The 25,798-nt window shown below is 44.3% G+C and overlaps 1 protein-coding gene across 6 annotated transcripts in view; it reads right to left on the minus strand.

The window, feature by feature from the left end:
• Positions 1 to 1,761: 1,761 nt before the first annotated feature.
• PRELID3A (PRELI domain containing 3A) overlaps positions 1,762 to 25,798 on the minus strand; it is a 28,542-nt gene continuing 4,505 nt past the window's right edge. For 3 of the 6 annotated variants that reach the window (XM_032399044.1, XM_032399048.1, XM_032399047.1), the window contains 5 exons: positions 18,708 to 18,876; positions 17,305 to 17,394; positions 16,403 to 16,473; positions 16,191 to 16,293; positions 1,762 to 2,670 (listed from right to left, as the gene is read on the minus strand). In XM_032399044.1, coding sequence (XP_032254935.1) covers positions 2,587 to 2,670; positions 16,191 to 16,293; positions 16,403 to 16,473; positions 17,305 to 17,394; positions 18,708 to 18,876 — 517 coding nt within the window. In that variant the 3' untranslated portion in view covers positions 1,762 to 2,586. Of the gene's footprint in view, positions 2,671 to 9,481; positions 14,597 to 16,190; positions 16,294 to 16,402; positions 16,474 to 17,304; positions 17,395 to 18,707; positions 18,877 to 25,798 lie in introns of those variants that run through there. The other 3 variants (XR_004298658.1, XM_032399046.1, XM_032399045.1) reach the window with 3 other exon arrangements.

Raw genomic sequence — 25,798 nt, forward strand, 5'->3', positions numbered from 1 at the left:
GTCTTTCATGACCTGGCAGCTGGCTTGCCCCAGAGTAGGTGATGCACGGGCGAGCAAGGTACAAGTCACAGTGTCTCCTATGGCCTGGCCTGGGAAGTCATGGAGCATCGTGGAATATTCTGTAGCAACCCACCAGTCACACACTGCTCAGTGTGGGAGGAGACCACGTGGGACGTGGCCAGCCCTCCTGGTGGGGATAAGGTGATAAGCACCTAAAGCAGACTGCGCCAGTGAAAATGAGAAGGCACAGAATTGCCCTGAGACCTTTTAAAGGAAGGTTTGGTTTCCAAATGGCTACAGAGAGAGAAAGAGCAGGAGGAAGAAGTCTTAAATAACTCGGGTTTTGTATTTGGAAAATGGAAGTAGCACTACTTAGCACTGGGGGAGCAGAAAGCAGTTGGGTGAAAGGGAACAAATCTAGTTTTATTCATGCTCACTGAGAGATGCAGTGGAATCCCCAAGAAATGGGTCAGCTTTAAGGGCCAAAGAGTAAATAATAGGCATGGTTGCCTCATATGGTCTCTGCGGCATCCTCTTCTGTGTGTGTGTTGCAGGGGGCGGGGGGTTACTTACGACCCTTTAAAAATGCAAAAACCGTCCTTAGCTCATAGGCTATAGTCCGCCAAGCCCTGCCCTAAGCAACCTGTCCTGTAATAGTGGAAGACAAGCATAGAGCATGATGAGCGGTCAAGGCCCGAAATCCAAATCAGTCCCAAGTTAGGACTCATGAATGTCCTCCCACTTGCCTCTTTTACCACTGACAGTTAACTCTTATCAGTGATTATAAAAGTGAAAACATATGCACGACAAAAAAAGTATGTTCCATCAATGAAGCCCAGTGTTCCCAATTCCAGCTGTGCGCAGTGGTGCCCCCCACGGGACTCTGCGGCCCAACGGGTGGGCCAGCACCAGCAGTTAACGGCACCGTGGGCCAACGTGTCACCAGGCTGCACTGAGGCGCTGCCCATCCGCTCCCTGTTTCCGTCCTTTGAGGTGGTATCAGTGTCTGCATTTTCTGATGAGGACACTGAAGCTCGGTGGTCACACACTGGGCCAGATGTACCCCTGCATAACTATAATCCGACAGCTGGCATGTGAAGGGTACCCTCCCCAGCTGCCAAGTCACCCAAATAAATAACCCCGCCGCTTCTTTGGATCTTGAACTGTAACAGAACCTATGAGCACCTGTTCTGAATATATCAGGCTTCACTAAGGCTCAGCCATAAGGAGAGATCTGCTAGGGAAGACTTCAGGGGAAAAAGATGAAGTTCACAACAGAAACACCCGGCAATTAACTCCTATATCAAAGCATGCCTAACCCTTCCTTAATGTGAGGACAGAAATGCTGGAGGCAAAGAGTCATCTACTCTTTAGAAGCCAAAAAACCACAGGCTCAAATCAGATACAGTTTTAATAGTTGGTTCTAACACCAAATGGGTGGAACAGTCTTCAAAGAATACGTAGTACAACCACTTTTCCTACAAAAAGGGAAACAAGCTTTGTTTCCAGAGAGCACCTGGCTCTGCTTCTAGAAGAAACTTCTGGAAGCAGCTACTTAACCAGAAGGCGGCTACCAACACAAAGACCATAGGATGGCCTGTTGTGCTCACACCGCTCTAGAAAGCCCAACTTCCCAGAGGAAGCAGCACCCCAGTAACTTCTGGTGTAGCTGAAGAGTGGTCACAATAACTAATGTATTCAACTTTTATTCCTACCAAACTCAAGGGCCACAATAACAAGGATGTAACACTGGAAACGAAAGAAAGGCAGCAGGATTCTGGATTTATTTCTATACTTTGGGCAATAAAATAAAGCAAGTAATATGACATTATCAAAATAACTAGTTTCTCCCGATAGTCCTTTCTCTTCTAAAAACTAAACTGGTTGGTTTAGTTAAAACATAAATAAGGAAAAAGGTATCCTATTTCATGTTCAGAAACTAAAATGAAATAGGGATGCTTTATGTTATTTGCTGTACGCATATAATTAAAAACCCATATCCTAAGTTAAATCTAAGGTCTGTGGTCAGTGGAAGATAAAATCTGGTCAGGAAAGTCAGCGTGCATGCAGAACACTGTTCCATTTGTGGAATGTCACCAAAGGTCAGCAGGGGCCGGTCAGCGCTGAGCACAGGACAGAGGCCCCCAGCCGGCACGGTGGGGGGCGGGCCTCCCGGGATCTCCTGGGGTTGTGATCACAGCAAACTCGGGATTAAAACCCACGAGAAACTTCTATGTGAACGCTGGGAGAAAGCCATTCCCTTTTACACTCTGATATTTTTGGCTTCTGGGGAAGGGATATTAGAGATTTAACTTCTTGTTTATTAAACAAAACTTTCCATTAAAAAAAAAGTAAAGATAAAGGTGAAGGTAAGCTATAGGCCAAGATGTGGCAAATTCACTTCCTCTCCCAGAGTCCCTTTCCTAAATGTCTCTAGGCATGCACTAATCACGAATGCTCCCTCCGACAGACCAAGTGTGGGCGCGCGCGGCAGTCCCCGGGGGGGGGGGGGGGGGAGGGGGTGATCGGCTGCCACCTTCGCTGGGCCTGCGTCTCCGGGTCCCGGGCGCCGCGCTGGGGGCGGCTTCACGCTCTGGTGCAGGCGGGGGCTGCCAGGCCCTCCAACTCCGTGTTAAGTCGGCCGATCACCCACTCCAAGGCCTCGCGACCCTGCCGAGAGAACAGCACTGAGGAACCCCCCGGGGGTGCGCACACCTGCCCGGTGACATGCAGACCGCCGCAGTTCGGGGTCCCAGCCCGCTTCTGTTCTAAAGCTTCTGCCAGAGGGCACCTCCTTCGAGTGCTGGGGGTGCCTACCGAACATCAGCTCAACAGCAGTGTCCACAGATTATTTGTTGTGAAGCAATACTATACGATTAAAGTTGACCTTTTGCATATTTTCCAAATTCAAATGCGAGGTTTAATTTCACATGGCTCTGCCACCCAGCTTCCATGATACGGTATCATACAGCGCTTGTGCTTGGGCTGGGGGTGAATTCCAAACAGAGCTGCACAAATACTGAATCCATTCCCAGACCAAAATGAAAGTTACACAGCCCAACTCTTTCATACTGAAGAAATTTTGAAAATAACCGCTACCACTTTCTTAATGACTACCTTAACATTTTTTTTATTTATAACGGAAAGCAAAGGGGAATTAAAAACCCAACACGTGCTTATGCTTATTTTTACCACACTTTCAAGCCACCAAAAATTGGAAGTGGCTGAGTAACTGACACGTACATACCCTTGCCCTAAACATGCAGTCTTCCTCGGAAACTACACTGGGGTCCCCTGCACACTCTAGCCATATGGAGGAGTCAAGACAATCTACCTTTCCTGATACTCTTATCCCTGCTTCCCAGTGTGGTTTCCCAAATCACAAATTTCCATGTTCCCCTCTGGAACAGAACCCCATCCGTGACAGTTTTAAACCATTACCTCTGCGAGGCTATATAGTTACCTACCCTCCGTGGAACAGAGTTACCTACTAGTGCAACAAGAGGCTGTCACGAGAGAAAGGGGTCGGTGTCTCGGTGATACTGGCTCATGGGGGCAGAGTAGGGTTTGCAGCGAAGTGACAGATGTTCTGCCCTGCACCCACTGCCTTTGCAAATCCGGGGTTTATCTGCAAGGAGCCCTCAAATCCTTCAGGAATTAAGACTTCAGTGCTACACAGCTAAATCTCAAGGGGAAACTTTTTAAGACAATGTTGCTTAAAAATAGAAAAAAGGCACAAAACAGTATATACAGTATGGTTCTGTCTGTGTTTAATAAAAGAAAGGAAAGAAAAAAAAAACCATAACTTGCATTTGCATAAAACACCTCTGGAAGCCTTCATAAAATCGGGAGTTAACTGGCAGAGGCCAGGTTCTCCTCCTCTAAAGGGGAGGTTTTACTCTTTGAGAGTCTCGTGTTGTTGGTTGGTTGGTTGGTTTTTTACCATAAAAATAGACTGCTTTTATGTATTTTTGAAAGAATATTGTTCCCAAAAGGAAATCTCAAACGCTTAAAGCAGATTCTCCCCCATTCATCCCTCCCCTCTCCTCTTGGCAACAACCAGTCTGCTTTCCAACTATATGGATTGTCCATTATAGATATTATTTATACATGGAATCATACAGTATGTGGCCTTTTTTGTGTCTGGCTTCTTTTATTTTGCATAATGTTTTAGAGATTCATCCATGTTGTAGTGTGTATCTGTGCTCCATTCCTTTTTATAGCTGAATAATATTCCAGTGTATATTTGGACCACCTTTTGTTGATCATTTATCAGCTGAAGGACATTTGAGTTTCTACCTTTGGCATTTGTGAGTAGTGCTACTGTGAACATTCGTGTACAAGTGTTTGTGTACTTGTTTTCAATACTTTTGGGTATATAAGTAGGGGTAGAGTTGCTGTATCATTTTACATTTGCACCAATATGAACAAAGGTTCCAATTTCTCCACATCTTTGCCAATGCTTATTTTCCATTTAGTTGATTATAGCCATCCAAGTGCTTGTGAGCAGTTTCTGTAGGTTCGATTTGCATTTCCCTAGTGAATAATGCTGTTGAGCATTTTTTCTTGTGCTTATTGGCCATTTGTATATCTTCTTTGGAGAAATGTCTATTCAGATTCTTTGCCCACTTTTTTTTTTTAAGATTTTTTAAAATTTATTTCTTTGACAGAGAGATAGAGAGCACAAGTAGGCAGAGTGGCAGGCAGAGGGAAAGGGAGAAGCAGGCTTCCAGCCAAGCAGGGAGCCCGATGTGGGGCTCGATCCCAGGACCCTGAGATCATGACCTGAGCCGAAGCCAGCCACCTAACCGACTGAGCCACCCAGGCGCCCCTGCCCACTTTTTTAAAATTTTATTTATTTTAGAGAGAGAGAGCACGAGTGGGAGGGTCAGAGAGAATCTCAAACAGACTCCACACTAAGTGGGGAGCCTGATGCAGGGCTTGATCCCATGACCCAAAGAACACAACCCCAGCAGAAATCAGAAGTCAGATGCTTAACCAACTGTGCCACCCAGGCGTCCCTGCCCATTTTTAAATTGAGTTGTCTTTTTGTTGTTGAGTTGTAAGAGTTTTTCATATATATTCTGGATAATAGACCCTTATCAGAATATGATTTGCAATTTTTTCTTCCATTCTGTAGCTTGTCTTTCCACTTTCTTGATAGTGTCCTTTGACGCACAAAAGTTTTTAATTTTGATGAAGTCAAATTTATCTATTTTCGCTTTTGTTGTCATATCTAAGAATCCATTGCCAAATCCAAGATCATGAATATACACCCTTATGTTTTCTTCTAAGAGTTGTATAGTTTTTGTTCTTGTGTGTAGGTCTTTGATCCATTTTGAGTTGGTTTTTGTATATGGTGTGAGGTAATGGTCCAACTTCATTCTTTTATATGTAGATATCCAGTTGTCCCAACACCATTTATTGAAGAGACTATTCTTTCTTTATTGAATTGTTTTGGCACCCTTGTTGAATATCAATGGGTTTACTTCTGGACTCTCACTTTAATTCCATTGGCCTATCTGTCTGTCTTTATGCTGGTCCCACATTGTTTTCATTATTGTAGCTTTTGTAAGAAGTTTTGAAATTGGGAAATGTGAGTCCTCCAAATTTGTTCTTCCATTTCAATATTGTTTTGGCTATTCAGGATCCCTTGCAATTCCATATGAATTCGAGGATGGCTTTTCCATTTCCTAAAAAAAAAAAAAAAACTATAGGAGTTTTTATAAGAAATGCCTTGATTCTTTAGAACATTTTGGGTAGTATTGCCATCTTAACAATTATTAGTCTTCCAACCCATGAACAAGGGATGTCTTTCCATTCATTTATGTCTTTTTTCATTTCTTCCTTTTTTTAAAGATTTATTTATTTATTAGAGAGAGAGAGAGAGCGTACACGCAGGGGGAAGGGGGCAATGGGAGAGGGAGAGAGAGAATCCCAAGCAGACTCTCTGCTGAGCACAGAGCCTGACACAGGGCTCAATCTCATGATCCCAAGATCATGACCTGAGTCGAAATCAAGAGTCAGACACCCAACCAACAGAGCCACCCAGGTTTTTTCATTTCTTTCTGCAGTGTTTATAATTTTCAGTGTACAGTCCTTCACTTTCTTGTTTTATTTCTATGTATTTTATTCTTTTGGATGCAACTGTAAATTGGATAGTTTTCTTAATTTTCTTATCAGGTTGATCATGGCTAGTGTAAAGAAACACAACTGATTTTTATGTGTAGATCTTCTACCCTTTAATTTTGCTAAATTCTTTTATTAGCTTTCTTGTGGATTCTTTCTTCATTGGGTTTTCTATCTATAGGATCATGTCATCTGTGGATGTAGATAGTTTTACTTCTTCCTTTCCAGTTTGGATGCCTAATACTTCTTTATCTTGTCTAACTGCTCTGGCTAGAACTTCTAGAACAATGTTCAATAGCAGTAATGACAGTGGACACCTTTGTCTTGTTCTTGATCTTACGGGGAAAGATTTCAGTCTTTCATCATTGCATAGGATGTTGGCTGTGGGTTTTTCAAAAATGCCCTTTCTCATGTAGAGGAAGTTCTTTCCTATACCTAGACTATTTCTAGAATTCTTGTATCTATTCCCAGAATAGTGTTTTCATCATGAAAGTGTGTTAAGTTTTTTCAAATGCTTTTCCTGCATCAACTGAGATGATCTTTGAGTTTTTCCCTCTTAGTGCTGTTAATGAGGTATATATCATTGTTTGATTTTTTTTTTTTTAAGATTTTATTTATTTTTCAACAGAGAGAGACACAGCGAGAGAGGGAACACAAGCAGGGGGAGTGGGAGAGGGAGAAGCAGGCTTCCCGCCAAGCAGGGAACCCAATGTGGGGCTTGATCCCAGGACCCTGGGATCATGACCTGAGCCGAAGGCAGACACTTAACAACTGAGCCACCCAGGCGCCCCCGTTGTTTGATTTCTGTATGTTGAACCATCCTTCCATTTCTGGTATAATCTCAGTTAGTCATGGTGTATAGCATCTTAATGTGCTGTTAGATACAGCTTGCTAGTATTTTGTCGAGGACTTTTGCATCAGTATTCATGAGGGATATTGGGCTATAGATTTATTTTCTGGGGGTCTTTGCCTAACTTTGGTATCAAGGTAATATTGGTCTCACAGAATGAGTTAGGAAGTATTCTCTCCTCTTTTTGGAAGAGTTTGCTAAGGATTTTTGCTAACTCTTTAATATTTGGTAGAATTCACCAGTAAAGGCATCTGGTCCTGGTCTTCTGTTGTTGTTACTGGAGATTGTTTTGTTTTGTCCTTCATCTCTGGTTTTATTTATTTGTGTCCTCTCTCTTTTTTTCTTGATAAGTCTGGCTAAATGTTTATCAGGTTTTTTGGTTTTTTTTTTAATTTTTCCAAAGAACCAGCTCTGGTTTCACTGATCTGTTCTATTTCATTTTTAGGCTCTACTTCATTTATTTCTGCTGTAATCTTTATTATTTCCTTCCTTCCACTGGCTTTGGGCTTTGTTTGTTCTTTTTCTATTTCCTTTAGGTGTAAGGTTAGGTTGTTTATTTGAGCTTTTTCTTGTTTCTTGAAGTAGGCCTGTATTGCTATACAGTTCCCTCTTAGAAGAGTTACCGTGTCCCTAAGATTTTGGACCACTATGCTTTCATTTTCATTTTTCTCCATGCATTTTTTTAATTCCTCTTTGATGCCTTGGTTGACCCATTCATTGTTTAGTAGCATGTTATTTATTCTTCATGTATTTGTGTTCTTTCCAGTTTTTTTTCTTGTGATTGCTTTCTAGTTTCATACCATTGTGGTTGGAAAAGATGAGTGATATTTTTGAATTTATTGAATTTTTTAATTTATTGAGTTTTTTTGTGTGTGGCCTAATGTGATTTATTCTGGAGAATATTCCATGTGTACTTGAAAAGAATGTGTATTGTGTTTTCAGATGGAATGTTCTGCATACATCTGTTAGCTCCGTCTTGTCTAATGGTTGCTGTTTCCTTGTTGATTTTCTGTCTGGGTGATCTATCCATTGATGTAAGTGGGGTGTTAAAGTCCCGTACCATTATTGTATTACTGTCAGTTTCTCCCTTTATATATTAAGTGCTCCTATGTTGGATGCATATTTTACAATTGTTATATCCTCTTGTTGGATTGATCTTTTTATCACTATGAAATGTCCTTCATTGTCTTTTGTTACAGTCTTCATTTTACAGTCTATTTTGTCCAATATAAGTATTGCTACTCCAGCCTTCTTTCTGCTTCCACTTGCATGGTAAATGTTTTTCCATCACTTTGCTTTCAATTTGCATGTGTCTGTAGGTCTGAAGTGAGTCTGCTGTAGGCAGCATATAGATGGGTCTTGCTTTTTTATCCATTCAGTCACCTTATGTTTTGATTGGAGCATGAGGCCATTTACACTTAAAGTAATTATTGATAGGTTTTATTTGTTGCCATTTTGTTATTTGTTTTACAGTTGTTTTCTTAGTTCTCTGTTCCTTTCTTCTCTTGCTCTCTTCCCTTGTGGTTTGATGACTTTCTTTAGTGTTATGCTTGGATTTCTTTTTATTTTTTGTGCATCTATTACACATTGTTGATTTGTGGTTACCATTAGGCTCATCTATAACATGCATACAGCAATGTATATTACTAAGTTAATGGTCACTTAAGTTCTAAAAGCACTAAATTTTTACTCCCCCAACCCCACGTTCTATGTATATGACGTCATATTTTATACCTTTTGTGAACTCCTTGACTGATTTTTGTAGATATTATTGATTTTACTGCTTTTGTGCTTTAAACTCCATACTGGTTTTATAAGTGATTAACCTACTACTTTTATTATATGTTTGCATTTATCTGTGAAATTTTTTCCTTTCATAATTTTCCTATTCCTGATTATGACTTTTTTCCCCAAAGAATTCCCTTTAACATTTCTTACAAGGCTGGTTTAGTAGTGAACACTTTTAACTTTTGTTTGTCTGGGAAACTCTTTATTGCTCCTTGTATTCTACCCTTGCTGGGTATTCTTGGTTGTAGGGTTTTTCTTTTCAATACTTTGAATATATCATGCCACTCTCTTCTGGCCTGCAAAATTTCTGCTGAAAAATCAGCTAGTAGCCTTATAGGGTTTCCTTTGTATGTAACTTTTTTTTCTCTCTTGCTGCTTTTAAAATTCTCTCTTTATCACTACCTTTGGCCATTTTAATTATTAAGTGTCTTGGTGTGGACCTCCTTGGGTTGATTTTGTTGGGTACTCTCTTCACCTCGGGAGGAAGGGATTTTCTGTCCCTTCTGTCTGTTTCTTTCCCCAGATGAGGGAAATCTTCAGATATTATTTCTTCAAACAAATTTTCTGCCCCCTTCTCTCTCTCTTCTCCTTCTGGGATCCCTATAATGTGAATGTTATCACACTTGATGTCATTGAGTGCCCTTAACCTATTCTCATTTTTTCTTTTTCATTTTTCCTTTTTTTTTTTTTTTTTTTTTTGTTATTCACCTTGGTTGCTTTCCATTACCCTGTCTTCCAACTCACTGATTTGTTCTTCTGCCTCCTCTAATCTGCTATTGATTCTCTCTAGTGTATTTGTTATCTCTGTTATTGAGTTCATCTTTAGCTGGTTCTTTTTTTTTTTTAATCTCTTTGTTGAGGGTCTCATTGAGATTCTCCACCCTCTCCTCAAGTCCTGTAGTATCTTTATGACTACTACTTTGAATTCTTTATCAGGCATATTGTTTATTTCCATTTCATTTAGTTCTTGTGCTGTGATTTTTGTCCTGTTCTTGATTTGGGACATATTCCTCTGTCTCCTCATTTTGTCTGTGTTTGTTTCTATGGGTAGGAAAGTCCGCTACATCTCTTGATCTTGAAAGTAGTGGCCTTATGAAGAAGAGGACCTGTGGTGTCCTGCCACACAATGCTTCCTGTTCACCAGACCAGGCACTTCAGAGATGTCTCCTATGTGGGCTATGTGTGTCCTACTGTTGTGCCTGAGATGCATTTGCCTTCAGTTCAGTCAACTGCAATGGCTCTCTTTGCCTGCTATGGGTCTGGAGCCACTGTTGGGCACTGTCAGCAGTCAGGCCAGCCGCCTGTCCTCAGGCGGGGTATCACACCAAACTGCAGGGTGCTCTTCCTATGCTGCCCTCTGAGAGGCTTTGGTTGCAAGGTTTTTAATTATTGATTCAATGTCTTTAACTGTCATAGACCTGTTGAGATTCTATTCCTTCTTAAATCAGTTTTGGTAATTTGTGTGTTTCTCGTAGTTTGTCACATATTGTAGAATTGTCTTTCTCCTTTTGTTCTGCTAATGTTTGCTGCATATATTTGGGGGCTCTGTCGCTTGGTGTGTAAATGGTTATAACTTTTGTCTTCTTGATGAATTGACCATCTCATTGATGTATAATGTCCTTGTTTTTCTCTTGTAACAATTTTTGACCAAAAGTAGATGTTGTCTGCTATTAGTTGCCCACTCCAGCTCTTTTGGTTATTATTTACTTGGAATATCTTTTTCCATCCTTTCACATTCAAGCCATTTGTGTCTTTGGATCTAAAGTGAGTCTCTGGTAGACAGCATATATCGTAGGATCATGTTTTTTCATCTATTCTGCCAATCTCTGTCCTTTAATTGGTTTGTTTAATCTATTTACCTTTAAAGTAATGAATGCTAAAAAAAACCACTAACTTCTTACACTGTTAGTTGTTTTCTGTGAGTTTCATAATTTTCTGTTCCTGAATTCTTTCCATCCTTGTCTGTTGTGTTTGATTTTTTTTTTTTTCCACAATGGTACACTACCATTCTGAGTCCTCCTATTTCTTTTCTGGATGTTTTAATTATTTTCTTACCAGTTACCCTGGTGATTATAATTAATATCTTAAATTCAGAAAAATCTAATTTGAACTGATACAAATTTAGCTTTCATAACGTATTAGGGTTCTCCAGAGAAACAGAACCAATAGGATGTGTACATATAGACAGAGATTTATTTTAAGCAATTGGCTGACATAATTATGGAGGCTGGCAAGTCCAAAATCTGCAGGGTAGGTTAGATAGGACTTAGATTCACTAAGTGCTCCCCTGGTTGAAGTATTCTATTAGAATCCATGGTTCTACAGAAGTTGATTCTGTCATTTTTTGCCAGCTTATTGGTTATTTCAGTGGGGGGACCAATTCTGGGAGCACCTGCCTCTACCATTTTCCATGATGTTACTATTTATATTTTTTTAATGTTTAATTTTGAAATTATAATAGATTCAAAGGAAGCTGCAAAGATAGTACAGGAATGTCCCATGTACCCTTTACCCACTCCCCCCAATAACATCTTGCATAATTATAATACAATATCAAAACCAGGACTTTAATATGCACAGTGCAGCACAATGAATTTTAAAAGTTCACTTCAAATGAGACTTAACCGCATGAAATTTCATAACATCAAGGATAAAGAGATCCAAAAAGCTTTCAGAGAGAGAAAAAAGAAGTCACATATAGAGGATCAATAATCTGAGTGGAAAACAACAGAACAATGCCTTCAAAATTCTGAGTGAAAGTTTTTTGTTTTTTTGGCTTTTTTTAGAATTATATGTCCAGCGATGCTATGAACGAAATATGAGAATAGAAGAGCCGTTTTCAGATGTGCCAAGTCTGAGAAGCCATGATGAGATGTTCTTCCCCATCCCGTGAGAGGAAAGAGAAAGAGGAAGGCAGGGAAGCAGGGAAAGAAGGGCTCTAGGAGAGGAGAAGATCAAGGAAATGTCCAGAAATGCCCACAAAAAGGGATGACAGCCACATGGTCAGAGAGTAAGGCCTGACTTCCAGAAAGGATGGCGCCAGGGAAACTGGGAGGGAGTGTGCTGCCCAAAAAGACTGACTGGTACTGTGGAAAATGACGTCACAAGGTACTGCAGAGAGCGATTAAGAGTGTGGAAGGACTCAGCCCGAGACCTTTAAAAAATATAATTAAATAAATGAAAAGAATAAGACAATTATTATCCCCAAGGGGGAAAAAGTTGCATAAGAAAGAAAATGTAATTATGGCTTGGCAATAAGCAATAGCGATGTATTTGTATTTTCAGAATTATGGAAACTCTGAATGTGCTTTCAACCATAAACAATATAGCTATTCTGGGGGAATAGGAGTGGGGAGGAAGAGATAAAAGAGATAAAATAATACTTTAGCAAAAAGGTAAGTAATATCTAGATAATGTCTAAAATTGGCAAATCAAGAAATAGCAGGATATGCTTGCTTATTTAGAAATCTAGCAGTAAAAGCCAAAAACTGCCAAAAGAGTTGAGCATCCCCTCAGAAGTGTAGAAACGTGCTTTGCAGAAGGAGTAAGGGGGGTTATTTTACCATAAATCTTTTAACTCAGTTTTACCAGGAGCTATAAGCATAAAATATTCTGCTAAAAATATAAATGAGTATCATTTCATTTTAGATTAGAAATACTATCATCAAACAAAAAGCACGATCTAAAAAAATGGTAGAACACAGTTCTACTCATCCTTTATGGGGGAGGCCTTCTCTGAAGTGTTTAGAATTCAAAGCAGACTGAAAGATTTTATATTCTCCTTGTGAAAATAGGAAAGTTCAAATTCCCACCTGGAAGTACCTTAAAGCTAACGGGACAGCTCAAGCTCACAAACACTTTCACCACCATTTCATCACAGTGGCTCCATGTGCATGAGCCTCCCCATGGATGGGTGTGAACGGTGACAAGTAACACAAGCCTTCAGCCCCGGGGGTCGCTGGTCCCAGAACCCAAGACAAGCCAACCACAGCCTGAGGGCAGAGCGCTTTGCTCCCTTGACCAATTCCAACTGTGTGGTGGGAGAGCTCACGGTACCATCACCACACACGTCACTGTGGGGGTGGACGCCCCTATTCCAGCGTGTGCAGACCTGCACTAACAGTGGTGAGAAAGTTGCACGGCGGCAGCATCTGACGTGACCAACGGTGGCCAGATATGTGTGAAGAGACTGGCAGTGCAGAGGGTTGGCCAAGGGGCATGGGAGGGAAACAGAGAGTCATCAGGAAAGAGCGGAGTTGTTTAGTAAGATCCCAAGAGTCAGCAGAAAATTGCTGGGAGCTGCTGCCCAGGGGAAGACAGACAAGGCACAAGGGCAATCTGACAACACTGGCCCGGGGGTGGCTGGCCTGTGGGCAGCGGCGGCGTGGCAGCTTGGCGGCCCTCGCCCTCCTAGGGGTCTTCCCTTCTTCGGGTCTCACTCTGCAACAGACGGGCCTCCTGTCTTGAGAGGTCAGGCCGAAGAGCCCGGTGGAGGCTGTGACCAGGCAAGGGGCAGATTCCAGCAGATTCCACACCTTTCCCAGACGGGGCGAACCATATTCAAGGCTCGCTTATTTCTTCCTTTCCTTCTTCCTTCCTTTTTTTCTTTTGTTCTTTCTTTCTTTCTTCTTTAATTTTTTTGGGTGAGGCATCTGATTAAAGATTGAGGCAGTTTAGCCCTAGTTTATGAGGAAAGAGAATGTGACAGAGTCCACAGCTCAGAGTGACACATCACACACGCCACACTGCCCACACACACTATGCTCACCAGGCAGGCGGGCTCTCTACATGTGGTCACCTTACTGGTGCATCCGTGGAAGAAGAGAGAGCCAGCGGCAGATCGTGACCTTGGGTTCAAGGTGAAGGTCTTCTGCAAACTTAAGCTTCAGCAGGAAGTTCTTAAAGGAGCCTGAACCACACGGCTCCCGTTTGCTGATTGAGGCACCGAGTGTGTACACACATGCTGCAGACAGACAGACAGACCAACCGTGGGAAGCGGACCCCAGAGCAGCACAGTATGGAAGGTCAACAGGGTGAGGGTTTCAAGGCAGGAGTATTAGGATTCCCTAAACAGAGGGAAGCAGGAAACTCTCTGACTTTCCCATGAAGTATGAAGATGACTGTTGACCAATTGTGTCAAATCCCTTTCTGACAGTCCAGCCACTGGTGGCCTAGGAAACCAAGGAATGTTTGTGAAGCTCAAGAAGATGCTAGAAATGGCTTCTGCCACTAAAAGAAAAGAGCCAGTGGCAGTCACATGGCTGGGTGCTGGCCTACAGCAAGTGAGGAGCAGGACTCCCCCCAGCCCCACAGCGCTGATGCAAGGGCACAGGGCATTCTTTATAAGAACATGTGCAAATATTCAGATCCTGCCCAAAATGAAAAAACCCTCCCATCTGATTGGTCTGGAACTACTCGTGAAAGCCTCTTTTCTGATGATACACTAATTCTAGGAAATGTTTAAGCAAGCAGGTATTGAGAACAGCTTGGGAGATGCTGAACTGCCTCTCTTGGAGACCAGATAACCAATATCCAAGTCTTCCTGGGAAATAAATCCTGCCATGAAACAAGGAGATGAATTAGGAAGAGGATGAACTAAGGGCGGTTTCCATTCCAGAAGATACTAAGGAGCACAGGGCTGGAGACGCATGCAGCCGCACCTTGAAACACCCAGCGCCGCACACCATGCACACGGTTAGCAAGATGCTAAATTCTCTATGGGTTAAAGACACTATAGTTACCACTGTTCATCATAAGGCGCAGGCGCAGACCCCGTTAGCTCACAGCGCGCTCAGAATTTTCAATTATCCACTCAATAGCAGCCCACCCCTGGAGCAACACAGAAAGAGTTCAACATGGTGTAAGAAATTCTGCTTCCCTCGCTGCAGACAGCAGGCCTCAGCCTGCACTTCAAAGGGCACGAGGAAAGCGTGGCCCATTTTTTATTATTTATTTATTTATTTTGGTAGCGTGGCCCGTTTTAAAAGAGATACAGCAGTCACCGTTCCTGAACAATCTTCACTGGAGCGGGTAGTTTCTCAAGCTCAGAAATCAGGTGGTACGTACTCTGCCTGAAATTCTCACACCGGCTTGGGCTGTGCCCACCGCGGCACCCATCAGCTGCACTGTCCCCTCCTGAGAGCCCGACCAGCGGGCGGCCTCGCAGCCTCCTCAAGGGCTCATCCCACCCAAACCCCAGGATGACCTGCTCTCCTTCTCCTGTCTCCTGCGCAGGCTACCACGTGGCAACACAGCTCGGGGGAGGAAGTGATTCTCTGGCAGGCCTTCAACATGCAACCCCTCACATAAAGTGAAATAAAAGACTTTCATTTGGCCTCACTGAGTTTCCTCTGCCTTTTCTCATAAGAGGTCTCGGGGTTGGCTTTGGCCTCACCAAGTAGTCCTTTCCTCCTGTAACTTATTTTTTCCAGCAAACATTTAGGGCGCCTGCCCCAGGCTAGACCCTGGACTCACAAAAGTGAGTACAGTTCTGTCTCCTCCCCAGAGGGCCTGCAGTGTGGACACGAGGCAGGCAGCTCTGGGCACTGTGTTTGCCCTGCCTTCCCTGAACTGAGCTGAGTGACTGTCAACATTGCTCAAATTTGGATTTTTCTTAAAAACAGGGCAGACTGGCTCTTCTATCAGTGCCGTGGCTACATGCAAGGCAGAACTAGTTTTCCCGTTAAATTGTGACAAGCATGGTAGGCATCCCACTGGTCCCCCAAATGGAGAATTACTTCTGATCAAAATAAACCAGGAGAGAGGAGGGACGGGGAGGACAGCCAGGAAGACGTCGGCCTGGGAGGGAAGCGAAGGTGAGAAGCGAAGGCCCTGCTCTGGCAGGTGACGTTACCTTGAACTCGTGCAACGGCTGCCACACATCCAAGCTCTTTCCATGGCTCGCTCTGCTGGAAGGAGGACAACCTGGACTCCGTGAGCAGTGTCTGCCTCACGAAGGCAGCCCTCCCGCTAGGGACCTGGGGTCCCACCTTTCTCCTGCCACCTCCACAGACCTTACTCCCCAGTCCTGCCAGAGGGGAGGCACAGAGACGGGAGTTAAGTCTGGGGGAGCTTGGCAGACGGGAGGCTCAGCCGAAGCCTGTCCGGTGGGAAACTACGATTCCTGACCACCTGCCTGACAACGCTCACGCGCGGGGTCTGTCCTGCGCACTGAGCCTGTGCTCGTTGGCTCTTTGACGCCGCACTCGCCTCCGCTGCGTTTGTGTCCCACGTTCACCCAACGCTTCCCCCCGAGGCCCGGGACAGCTTTCCCTGCGGCCGGTTTTGACCGTGACAGTGGAAAAGGCTGTGACATCACAAGCTCGCTGGCGATGGAGGGCCACAGCCCTCGGTAGGACGATACATTTCAGCCCCTTAATCTGGCCCCTGGCGTGCACACGGGGCCCGGGACCGAGAGCCGTACCTTCTTTGCGTTGGATGATATCGTGTTGGCCATCAGACTCTCCAGATAGCTGCCGAGGCTGATCCCCTTCACAGTGATGATGGCTTCTTGTGTGAGCACCGTCCTACGGAAGAGCAGCCGGGAAAGGGGCTGAGTAGCCCTGACCAGGGGGAGGCTCCGGCCCACCCCAAGCCTGGAATTCAACGTGTCAATCCCAGGATGCAGTGACTTACATTTCAGGGTCCTCTGGATGCGGAGTGTACACCAACCTCTCGTTCACCGACACCAGGTTTGTGAGTGTGATCTTGAAACAAAAAATGGCTTTAGCTTCTATTTCTCTTGCATTTCTTCCCAGACCATCTGCCCATACCCTTCCATCCCCAAATCAGCACTCGCTGAAGCCAGAAGAGAAGAAACATTTAGGCCCTGGGAGTGCCACCACGTTAAGTCCCAGGGAAACCTAGTCCTGGCCGCTCCTTCCAGCGACCGTCACCTGTCCTCTACACCCAAACCTAAGTCTGGCCTGGCCTTCGAGGCACTTTCAAACCGCCAAACCATCAGCAGTCATACAAAAGCATAATCCTTCTGGGTTAGCATCCAGGTAAATGAGCACAAAGCTGCTGATAAGCTTTTTTTATAGAATACGATTTTATAAAAATAAACCATGTCTAGCCCATGCATTTTCCCCAACACATTTTTTAAATGTGCAGTAGGCCAATATAAATTCTTTTGAGTGAGAGAGGAGTGAAGGGGAAAAGGTGCTTGTAAAATTACTGCTAAAAATCACCTCTGCTGTTGGAAGTCAGGATAGTGGTTATCTTGAGGGTGGGGTGGGGGCGCCCACCAGAAGGGAGCACAAGGGGAGCTCCTGGGGGATGGTCACACTCTGTCTCTGATCTGTCTGCTGGTTACAAAGGTGTGTTCACTTTGTGACAATTCATTATGTGTGTTTTTCTGTACATTTATTATACTGGAATAAAAAGGTAAATAAAATACTGCTAAATAAATTCAGCCTTTCTACTAAAAATAAAAGATCACTTAGACCAAAGGTGGGCTGGAAATAAAATTAAATGAAGACATTACCCACCACACCAGGAAATACCAAGCACCTTTCTCATCTTAGGCCATTGCTTACATTGGTGGAACAAAGTTCCATTTTCTTTTCTACTGGATCCACAACAGAATGTTCTTTGATGTATGTCAAAGTCCTACTGGTTCCCAAAATCTAAAAAACAAAGCAAAACTAGCATAGTGACATGTCAAAAATTTCATTCTGTAGCATCAAACACAAATTTCATTTACTAATTAAGTCCTTTATCTATTCAACGAAAGATACAACTGGGGATCCAGCCACGGACAGCCCTGCACAGCTCCTCAGGTGCCTCTGCCCCAGCAGCCGAGGCCGCCATTGGTCCAGTGAATGAATTCAGGTAGAGGTGAGTGTAGGACAGTAATAAATGGCTTGACAGAAAAGAAAACGGCGAGGGGCCGGGAGCGTGCGGAGGGCCCTCTGCCGGGTGGCAGAGCCAGGAAGGGAGAGGCACAAGGCAGAGTCCTGGGGTTAGCCGGGTGAGCTGCCGATGACGCCTCCTGGGCCCAGCCCCACGTGCTGAGCTCCTGGCGGAGTGAGAGGCCGGCATGGCAGGGGAGGGAGAAGGTGGGCTCACGGGGGTGTTGGGCCCATGTCAGCGCTGGGACTCTGTGTTGAGAAGAGAGCAGGGGCCCGGGGAGGGGCAGGAGGAAGTCGTGCTCGGGTTTACATTTTCAACGATCTCCCTGATGGCTCTGCAGAAGAGACTTGTCATTGACTGAATGTGTCCCCCACAGCTCATATGTTGACGTCCTGACCCCCAGCACCTCAGAATGTGACTTGTATTTGGAAATAGGGCCTTTGGAGAGGTAATTAGGTTTAAATGGGGTTCATTAGGGTGGACCCTATCCTAGTCTGAGCAGTGTCCTTATAAGAAGGAGAGATTAGGACACACAGAGGGAGACAGCAGGGATGCGTGAGGCGAGGGACCACCACCTACAGAGGCAGCAAGAGGGCAGCAGTCCGCCAGCCAAGGAGAGAGGCTGGACCGGACCCTCCCCTTACGGTCCTCAAGGAAATCAACCCAGCGGCGCGCCTTGATCTTGGACCTCCAGCTTCCAGAGCTATGAGCAAACAAGCGTCTGTTGGGGCCCCCAGTCTGTGGTATCTGGTTAGGGCGGCCCCAGTGGACACGGGGCGAGAGGGTTCTGTGCTGGTGGGGCCAGGGCCGAGGCTGGGGAAGCCGGGCCACACACCACGGAGATGGAAACTAAACGAAGTTTACAGAGAAACAAACCATCTCGCAGCCTTCTCTGAAGTCCTGAGTGGGTGCCCTAAGGAAAGGCTGTCACTTCCTGCAGATGGGCACTTGCCGGGCAGATGCAGGTGCAGCGGGGACAACCTGGGCGCAACCGGGTGGAGCCGGGGTGGGGCAATGCGGGTGTCGCCGGGGCACGCGGGGAAGCGGGCCATCGGAGGCGCGGCGGGGCAAGCAGTTGCAGGCTCACCGCTTTCACGAAGCCGGGCAGCCCCCACTCGGTGCTGAGGAGGCGGTGGCTGTGAAGCCGGCCCCGGCCGTCCACACTGCGCTCCAGCACGTCAACTCCCACGACACAGGGGTTCATTGGATTCGGGTACTTCCTCATGGCAGCTTTGATGACGGTGTCCCACGGGTGGCTGGTGGGAAACACATAACCATCCGGAATAAGCAGGCAATCCCTACATTTGTAAAGCGGGCCACAGTGGCCCAGGGCGGCCAAGATGCTGCGGCCCACAGAGTGAAATGAAAATCAATGTTAATGCTCTCATTAAACGGTTTTTCTTTTGGTTTTAATTAAAGTTATACTCAAACAAATCTATCTGAGGCATCCGGCTCCATACCCGGATCTGGGATCCTGCGATCCTTCTGGGCTGACCAGAGGCCATCAGGAGGCTTTGCCTGGCAGAACTCTCGGGACACTGGGGACACAGAGGTCTCAGGCTATTGGCAGCCATGCTCAGTGTGTCTGCATTCCCAGCCCAGATGCTGCACTCACAGGCCACCCCAGCACTGGGGCCTTGGCTGAGCCACTTCCCTCCCTCCACTCAGCACCTTCCTGTCCACATCTTCCACCACCACCAACCCCTTGCACTCCCCCAGTCCCTAAGAAGCAGCATCCTTTCCTTTGGGGCTTCTGGGTAGAGAGACATGTCTCCCCATCCCAGCCTGTCACCTGCCCCTCCCACGCTGTTCCATGGTAGGGGTGGAACACTAGGGAGCTGGAGTTTATTTGCTTCTTTGCCTGCACTATTGCGGTGAATGAAGGCTTGGCTGTGACTTCCAGCTGGGCTCCTGGACCTAACTGACCACCTCGACACCTGGAACTCAACGCTAAAATAGTACAGTAACGCACCTGCCTCATGTGTATCTAGAACAGGCTACTACTCCCAGCTAGTGATGCTCTACTGAGAACCAACTACAGTTGACCCGTGAGCAACACTGGTTTGAAGTGCGTGGGTCCACTTATATGTGGATTTTTTTCAATAAATACAGAATAGTACTGTAAATGTATTTTCCTTATGATTTTTTTTTTAAGATTTATTTATTTTAGAGAGAGAGAGTGCAAGCAGGTGGAAAGGGCAGAGGGAAAGAGAGAGAGAGAGAATCTCAAGCAGATTCCCCAATGAGCACAAAGCCCAACATGGGGCTTGATTTCACGCCCCTGAGATCATGACCTGAGCCAAAATCAAGTCAGACGCTTAACCAACTGAGCTACCCAGGCGCCCCCTTCTTTATGATTTTCTTAATAACATTTTATTTTCTCTAGTTTATTGTAGGAATACAGTATATATTACACATAATATATAATAATATAATATGTAGTAATATATATAATGTATAATACATATGTATATACATATATAAAATATGTGTTAACCAACTGTTTATGTTATCAGTAAGGTCCATATTAGGCTTTAAGTAGTTAATTGCTGGGGGAATCAAAAGTTATACATTATTCTTATCTACAGAGTCTGTGCAACCCCTATTAAAATACCAATAACATCACCCCAATATTTATAGCAATAATGTCCACAATAGCCAAACTATGGGAAAAGCCTAGATGTCCATCAACAGATGAATGGATAAAAAAAATGTGGTATATATATACAATGGAATATTATGCAGCCAACAATAAAATGGTATCTTGCCATTTGCAACAATGTGGATGGAACTAGAGGGTATTACGCTAAGCAAAATAAGTCAATCAGAGTAAGACAAGTATCATATGATCTCATTGATACGAGGAATTTGAGAAACAAGACAGAGGATCATAGGGGAAGGGAGGAAAAAATGAAACAAGATGAAACCGGAGAGGGAGACAAACCATAAGAGACTCCTAATCTCAGGAAACAAGCTGAGGGTTGCTGGAGTAGAGGGGGGGTGGGAGGGATGGGGTGGATCGGTGATGGACATTGGGGAGGGTATGTACTATGGTGAGTGCTGTGAATTGTGTAAGACTAATGAATCATAGACCTGTACCCCTGAAACAAATAATACATTATATGTTAATAAAATTTTTTTTAAAAAAACCACATGTGGTTTATCTAAACTCTCAAAAAAAATACCAATAACATTTTTCACAGAACTAGAATAATACTAAAAATTGTTTAGAACCACAAAAGACCCCAAATAGCCAAAGTAATCTTGAGAAAGAAGAACAAAGCTGGAGGTAACACAATCCCAGGTTTCAAGCTATAATACAAAGGTGTAGTAATGAAAACAGTATGGTACTGGCTCAAAAACAGACACAAAGATCAACAGAACAGAACAGAGAGCCAGAAATAGACTGACACTCACATGGTCAATTAATCTACCACAAAGGAGGCAAGAATATAAAATGGGGAAAAGACAGTCTCTTCAGTAAATGTGCTAGGAAAACTGGACAGCTCCATGCAAAAGAATGAAACTGGACCACTTTCTTACACCATACAAAAAAACAAAACTCAAAATGGATTAAAGACCTAAATGTGAGGCATGAAACCATGAAACTCCTAGAGGAAAACAGGGATACATTGTTTGACATTGGCTGTAGCAATATTTTTCTAGATATATCTCCTAAGGCAAGAGAAACAAAAGCAAAGAGAAATTATTGGGACTACACCAAAACAAAAAGCTTTTGCACAGTGCAGGAAACCGTCAACAGAAAAAAAAAGGCAACCTAGTGAATGGGAGAAGATATTTGCAGATGATATATCTGATAAAGGGTTAATATCTAAAATATATAAAGAATTTGTTCAATCCAACACCAAAAAAGCAAATAATTCAATTAAAAATGAGCAGAGGACCTGAATAAACATTTTCCCAAATGGGCCAAAAGATACACAAAAAGATGCTCCAGATCACTAATCATCAGGGAAATGAAAATCAAAACCACAATGAGCTATCACCTTATGTCTGATTAAGAGACATAAGGGAGTTAGAATGGCTAAAATAAAAAAGACAAGAAATAACAAGTGTTGGTGAGAACATGGAGAAAAAAGAACCCTTGTGCACTGTTGGTGGGAATGCAAATTGGTGTAGCCACTATGGAAAACAATATGAGGTTCCTCAAAAAATTAAAAATGAAATACCATACAATTCAGTCATTCCACTACTGGGTATTTACCCAAAGAAAACAAAAATATTAATTTGAGAAGATATATGCACCCTTATGTTTACTGCAGCATTATCTATAATAGCCAAGATATGGAAGCAATCCAAGTGTACATCGATAGATGAATGGATAAAGAAGATGTGGTATATATGTATATACAATGGAATGTTCCTCAGCCATAAAAAAGGGTGAGACTTTGCCATTTGTGACAACATGGATGGACCTAGATGGCATTATGCTAAATGAAGTAAGTCAGACAAAGAGAGTCAAATACCATATGACTTCACTCATACGTGGAATCTAAAAAACAAAACAAATGAATAAACAAATAAAATGCAGAAATAGATGCAGAAATGCGGAGAACAAACTGGTGGTTGTCAGAGGGGAGAGAGGTAGGGGGATGGACAAAATGTGTGAAGGGGAGTAGGACAGACCAGCTTCCAGTTATGGAGTGAGTACCTCATGGGTACGATAGATACGGCGTAGGGAATGTAGTCTAGCGTTACGTGGTGCAGATGGCGGCTACCTGTGGTGAACACGGCGTCACACACAGAGATACTGAATCACTGTGATACACCTACAACTAACAACATCGTGTCAACTACATTCAACAGAAATATTTAGGAAGTAGTAGTACTTTGTAACTAATTGTAAGAGAAAGAAAGGTAAAGTGACCATACATTCCAGTTTGTCCAGGACAATTCCAATTTTTGCCTTTTGTCTTATTGGACATATTAAGAGTGACCTCTTTCACCTTCAAAGGTATCCCAATTTGGATGATAAACTATGTATTAATCCTGAAAATAAGGAGAGAGGAGGACTCAAGAATGATGCCCAAGTTTCTGGCTTGAACAACTGTGTGGCTAGTTGGGCCATTTACTGAAAGGGGATTTTTTTTTTTAAAGATTGTATTTGAGGGGCGCCTGGGTGGCTCAGTCGTTAAGCGTCTGCCTTCAGCTCAGGTCATGATCCCAGGGTCCTGGGATCGAGCCCCGCATTGGGCTCCCTGCTCCGCGGGAAGCCTGCTTCTCCCTCTCGCACTCCCCCTGCTGGTGTTCCCTCTCTCACTGTGTCTCTGTCGAATAAATAAATAAAATCTTTAGAAAAAAAAAAAGATTGTATTTGAGAGAGAATGAGAGAAGAGCATGAGCAGGGGGAGGGGCAGAGGGAGAGGGACAAGCAGACTCCCCCTGAGCAGGGAGCCCGATGCGAGGCTCGATCCCAGGGCCATGAGATCATGACCTGAGCCGAAGGCAGACGTTCAACCGACTGAGCCACTCAGGCACCGCAGAAAGGGGATTTTTAAACAAGTTACACGTAATTTTTAGCTGTGCAGGGGCTCAGCACCCCTAACCCCCCACATTATTCAAGGGAAACTGTACTTTGTCCCACCTTTGAAGTGGTATATGGCGTGAAGTGGCCAACATATTTTTTTCTGATTATAAAAAGTGTCCAAAGTACTGAAAAACAAAGTATGCAAATAAAAGCATCCACAATTCCACTATCCAAAGATGATGCCAGGCTGTGTGGGAGTCCCCGAAGGTGTCCCCAGCTCTCCCTGAAGCTTCTCCTGCAGGCCGCCGCCACTCTCTCTCTGGCCCTGAGCCCTTGAGGCAGGGGGTGGGCACCTTTGTCCCTGTTTGGTGTCCCGCTATCGGCGAGGTCTCGAGCCACGTTCACGTATGCCCCACTGATGGGGCAGCACTTCTTTAGTGCTCGGTTAGGCTGAAACCCTACGGCTGTCCACAGGGAGTCAGAGGTGCCCCCTTCAGGTTTTCAGGGTGGACCGTCCCCTGAGTGCGTCTTCCCCCAATTCTTCCTTCCTTGGGATGTGTGTGCTTCCAGAAGCATCTGAGCCTCTGGCAAGGATGAGTATGTCAACAACGCCATCATTTTCGCAGACGTACTCAGACAAGTTTAAACAACATTTGTAGACACATCCCAGAGTCAAGAGCTAGACACACGCGTGCGCACGCGTGTGCACGCACACGCATGCACGCACGCACACACGCATGCACTCACACACACACGTGCACTCACACACACACATGCACCCCTTACAAAAATTAAACAGGATCATGGTCAAACCATACTCAGACACTGCTTTTTATATTTAACTGATGATGAACATCTTCCCATATCAGGAACCTATTTTCAGAAATCTGATTATAAAGGGCTACACCACAGGTCATCTTATAGGTATTTATATGTAACTAGCTCCCTACAACGGTTATTTAGCTTTTGCTCCCAATTTTGCTCCTTAAAATAAAGACAGTAGCAAACATTTGTGTATACTCATCTTTCACATATCTAATTTTTCCTTAAGATTAATTCCTAGAAATGAAATTACTAAGTCAAATATCAAAGATTACAAACAAATTGACGGGTTTTGTTCCATATTTGACATCCTTTTAAAATATCAGTTACTGACCATTAATTTACTTTATCCTCATAAAACTCTGTCCCGTGTCAAAAAGTTTGCAGCAGGGCCCACTCTAGAACTGGGTCTCCCAGCCCCCTACCCTCTGTTGTTTCCATTATGTTCCATGGCCTCTAAATTGTCAGGAACTGGTCTAAAATCTCCTCTTTTAAACAAAGAAATGCTTTTTCAAACCATGGAATCATGTCACTGAGTTGATACATCCACCAGCTTTAACATAAAGCGATGAAGACGCAGAGATGTGGTTACACCTGATCACTCTGGAGGACCCAGAGAGCTGAGCCTTCTTCTCTGAGAAAGAACTGTCAGGGACGTGGTTGATCCAAGATCTAGGGAAGGAGGGAGAATCTGGACATACGTGAAAGCAGTAAGGGACCGAGTTACATGGGGGCCTTCTCAGTGAAATACTCTGTGAGCATTGCAGGCTAAGGTCCTAAGAGTTGTTCCCATAAAAATCACTACTTTAAGCAGAATAGGCTTTGCCTTCTGAAATTACTTAAAACTAGCAAAGAGTTGAAATATTTGTATGAAGCACATCATACACAATAAATCTTTCTTTTCTAGAGAAACCTTGCATCTTTCTAGCTGATGATTTAAACTAAATACAAGCCACTTAAAACACTCACATAATAAATAATTCTACTGATTATAGCAGGAGGACCAATACAAGTTAATATGGACATCAGCAGATGCAGGAAATAACATTTTTTAAAATAACAAGGGTTAAGTAGAGCACACTTCCTGGTTAAAGGAAATAGCCTGACATTCATTCGATTGGCAAAAATGTCAAAGTCTGGCAATATCAAGTGTTGGGAAAAAGGGGGAGACTGAGCTGTGGGTGGTAAATCGGTCCAAGCCCTGAGAGATGCTGAGAAGGCTGGTGCCCTGGTGTCAGGGCTTTTGCTCAGCTATCTGGGTCAGGCAGGCCAGGAATCAGCTGAAGTTCATCCTGAGAGGCGCAGTCCTGGCTCTGTCTGTGACTCACAGTGACCACGGTGGAGTGTGACTCCGTCCCCAGGGGTGGCTGCCTCGGAGCACAGCGCCGGGCATCACCCCTGCGGCGCCTGGCCCGGCAGCCCAGGAGGTGGTGGGATTCGGTCTACCTGGCACACTGGGGAGTGGAAAGGAGTAACAAAGCATCTCTCTATGCACAGCCAGGGTGTCAGAAAGATGAAGTGGGATGAAATTATAGGACGCCTGGGATTTGCCTAAAATAACCCAGGGGAAGGAGCGGTGGGTAGGGACACGTGAAGCCAGCTGGGCTGTGAGAGGGTGACTGTCAACGTGGGAGATGGCAGCGGGCACTCACTATTCTCAGCTCTCCATTTTTGCATACTTTTAAAATTTCCATAATAACAAGGTTTTTAAAAAATATCTGAAGGCGGCCACAAGCAAGGCAGCGAGCTCCTGCACCCGCCCAAAGCAACTCCAGGCCCAGCCCTGCGGCTCGCAGAGTGTGCTCCACGCCTGGGGGCTCCCAGCCCTCTCCAGAGCTCTGCCAGGCCAAAACTGCCTCAGTGCTACT

Source organism: Phoca vitulina, unplaced genomic scaffold (genome assembly GCF_004348235.1).
Source record: "Phoca vitulina isolate PV1807 unplaced genomic scaffold, GSC_HSeal_1.0 scaffold126, whole genome shotgun sequence".
Classification (NCBI taxonomy): Eukaryota; Metazoa; Chordata; class Mammalia; order Carnivora; family Phocidae; genus Phoca; species Phoca vitulina.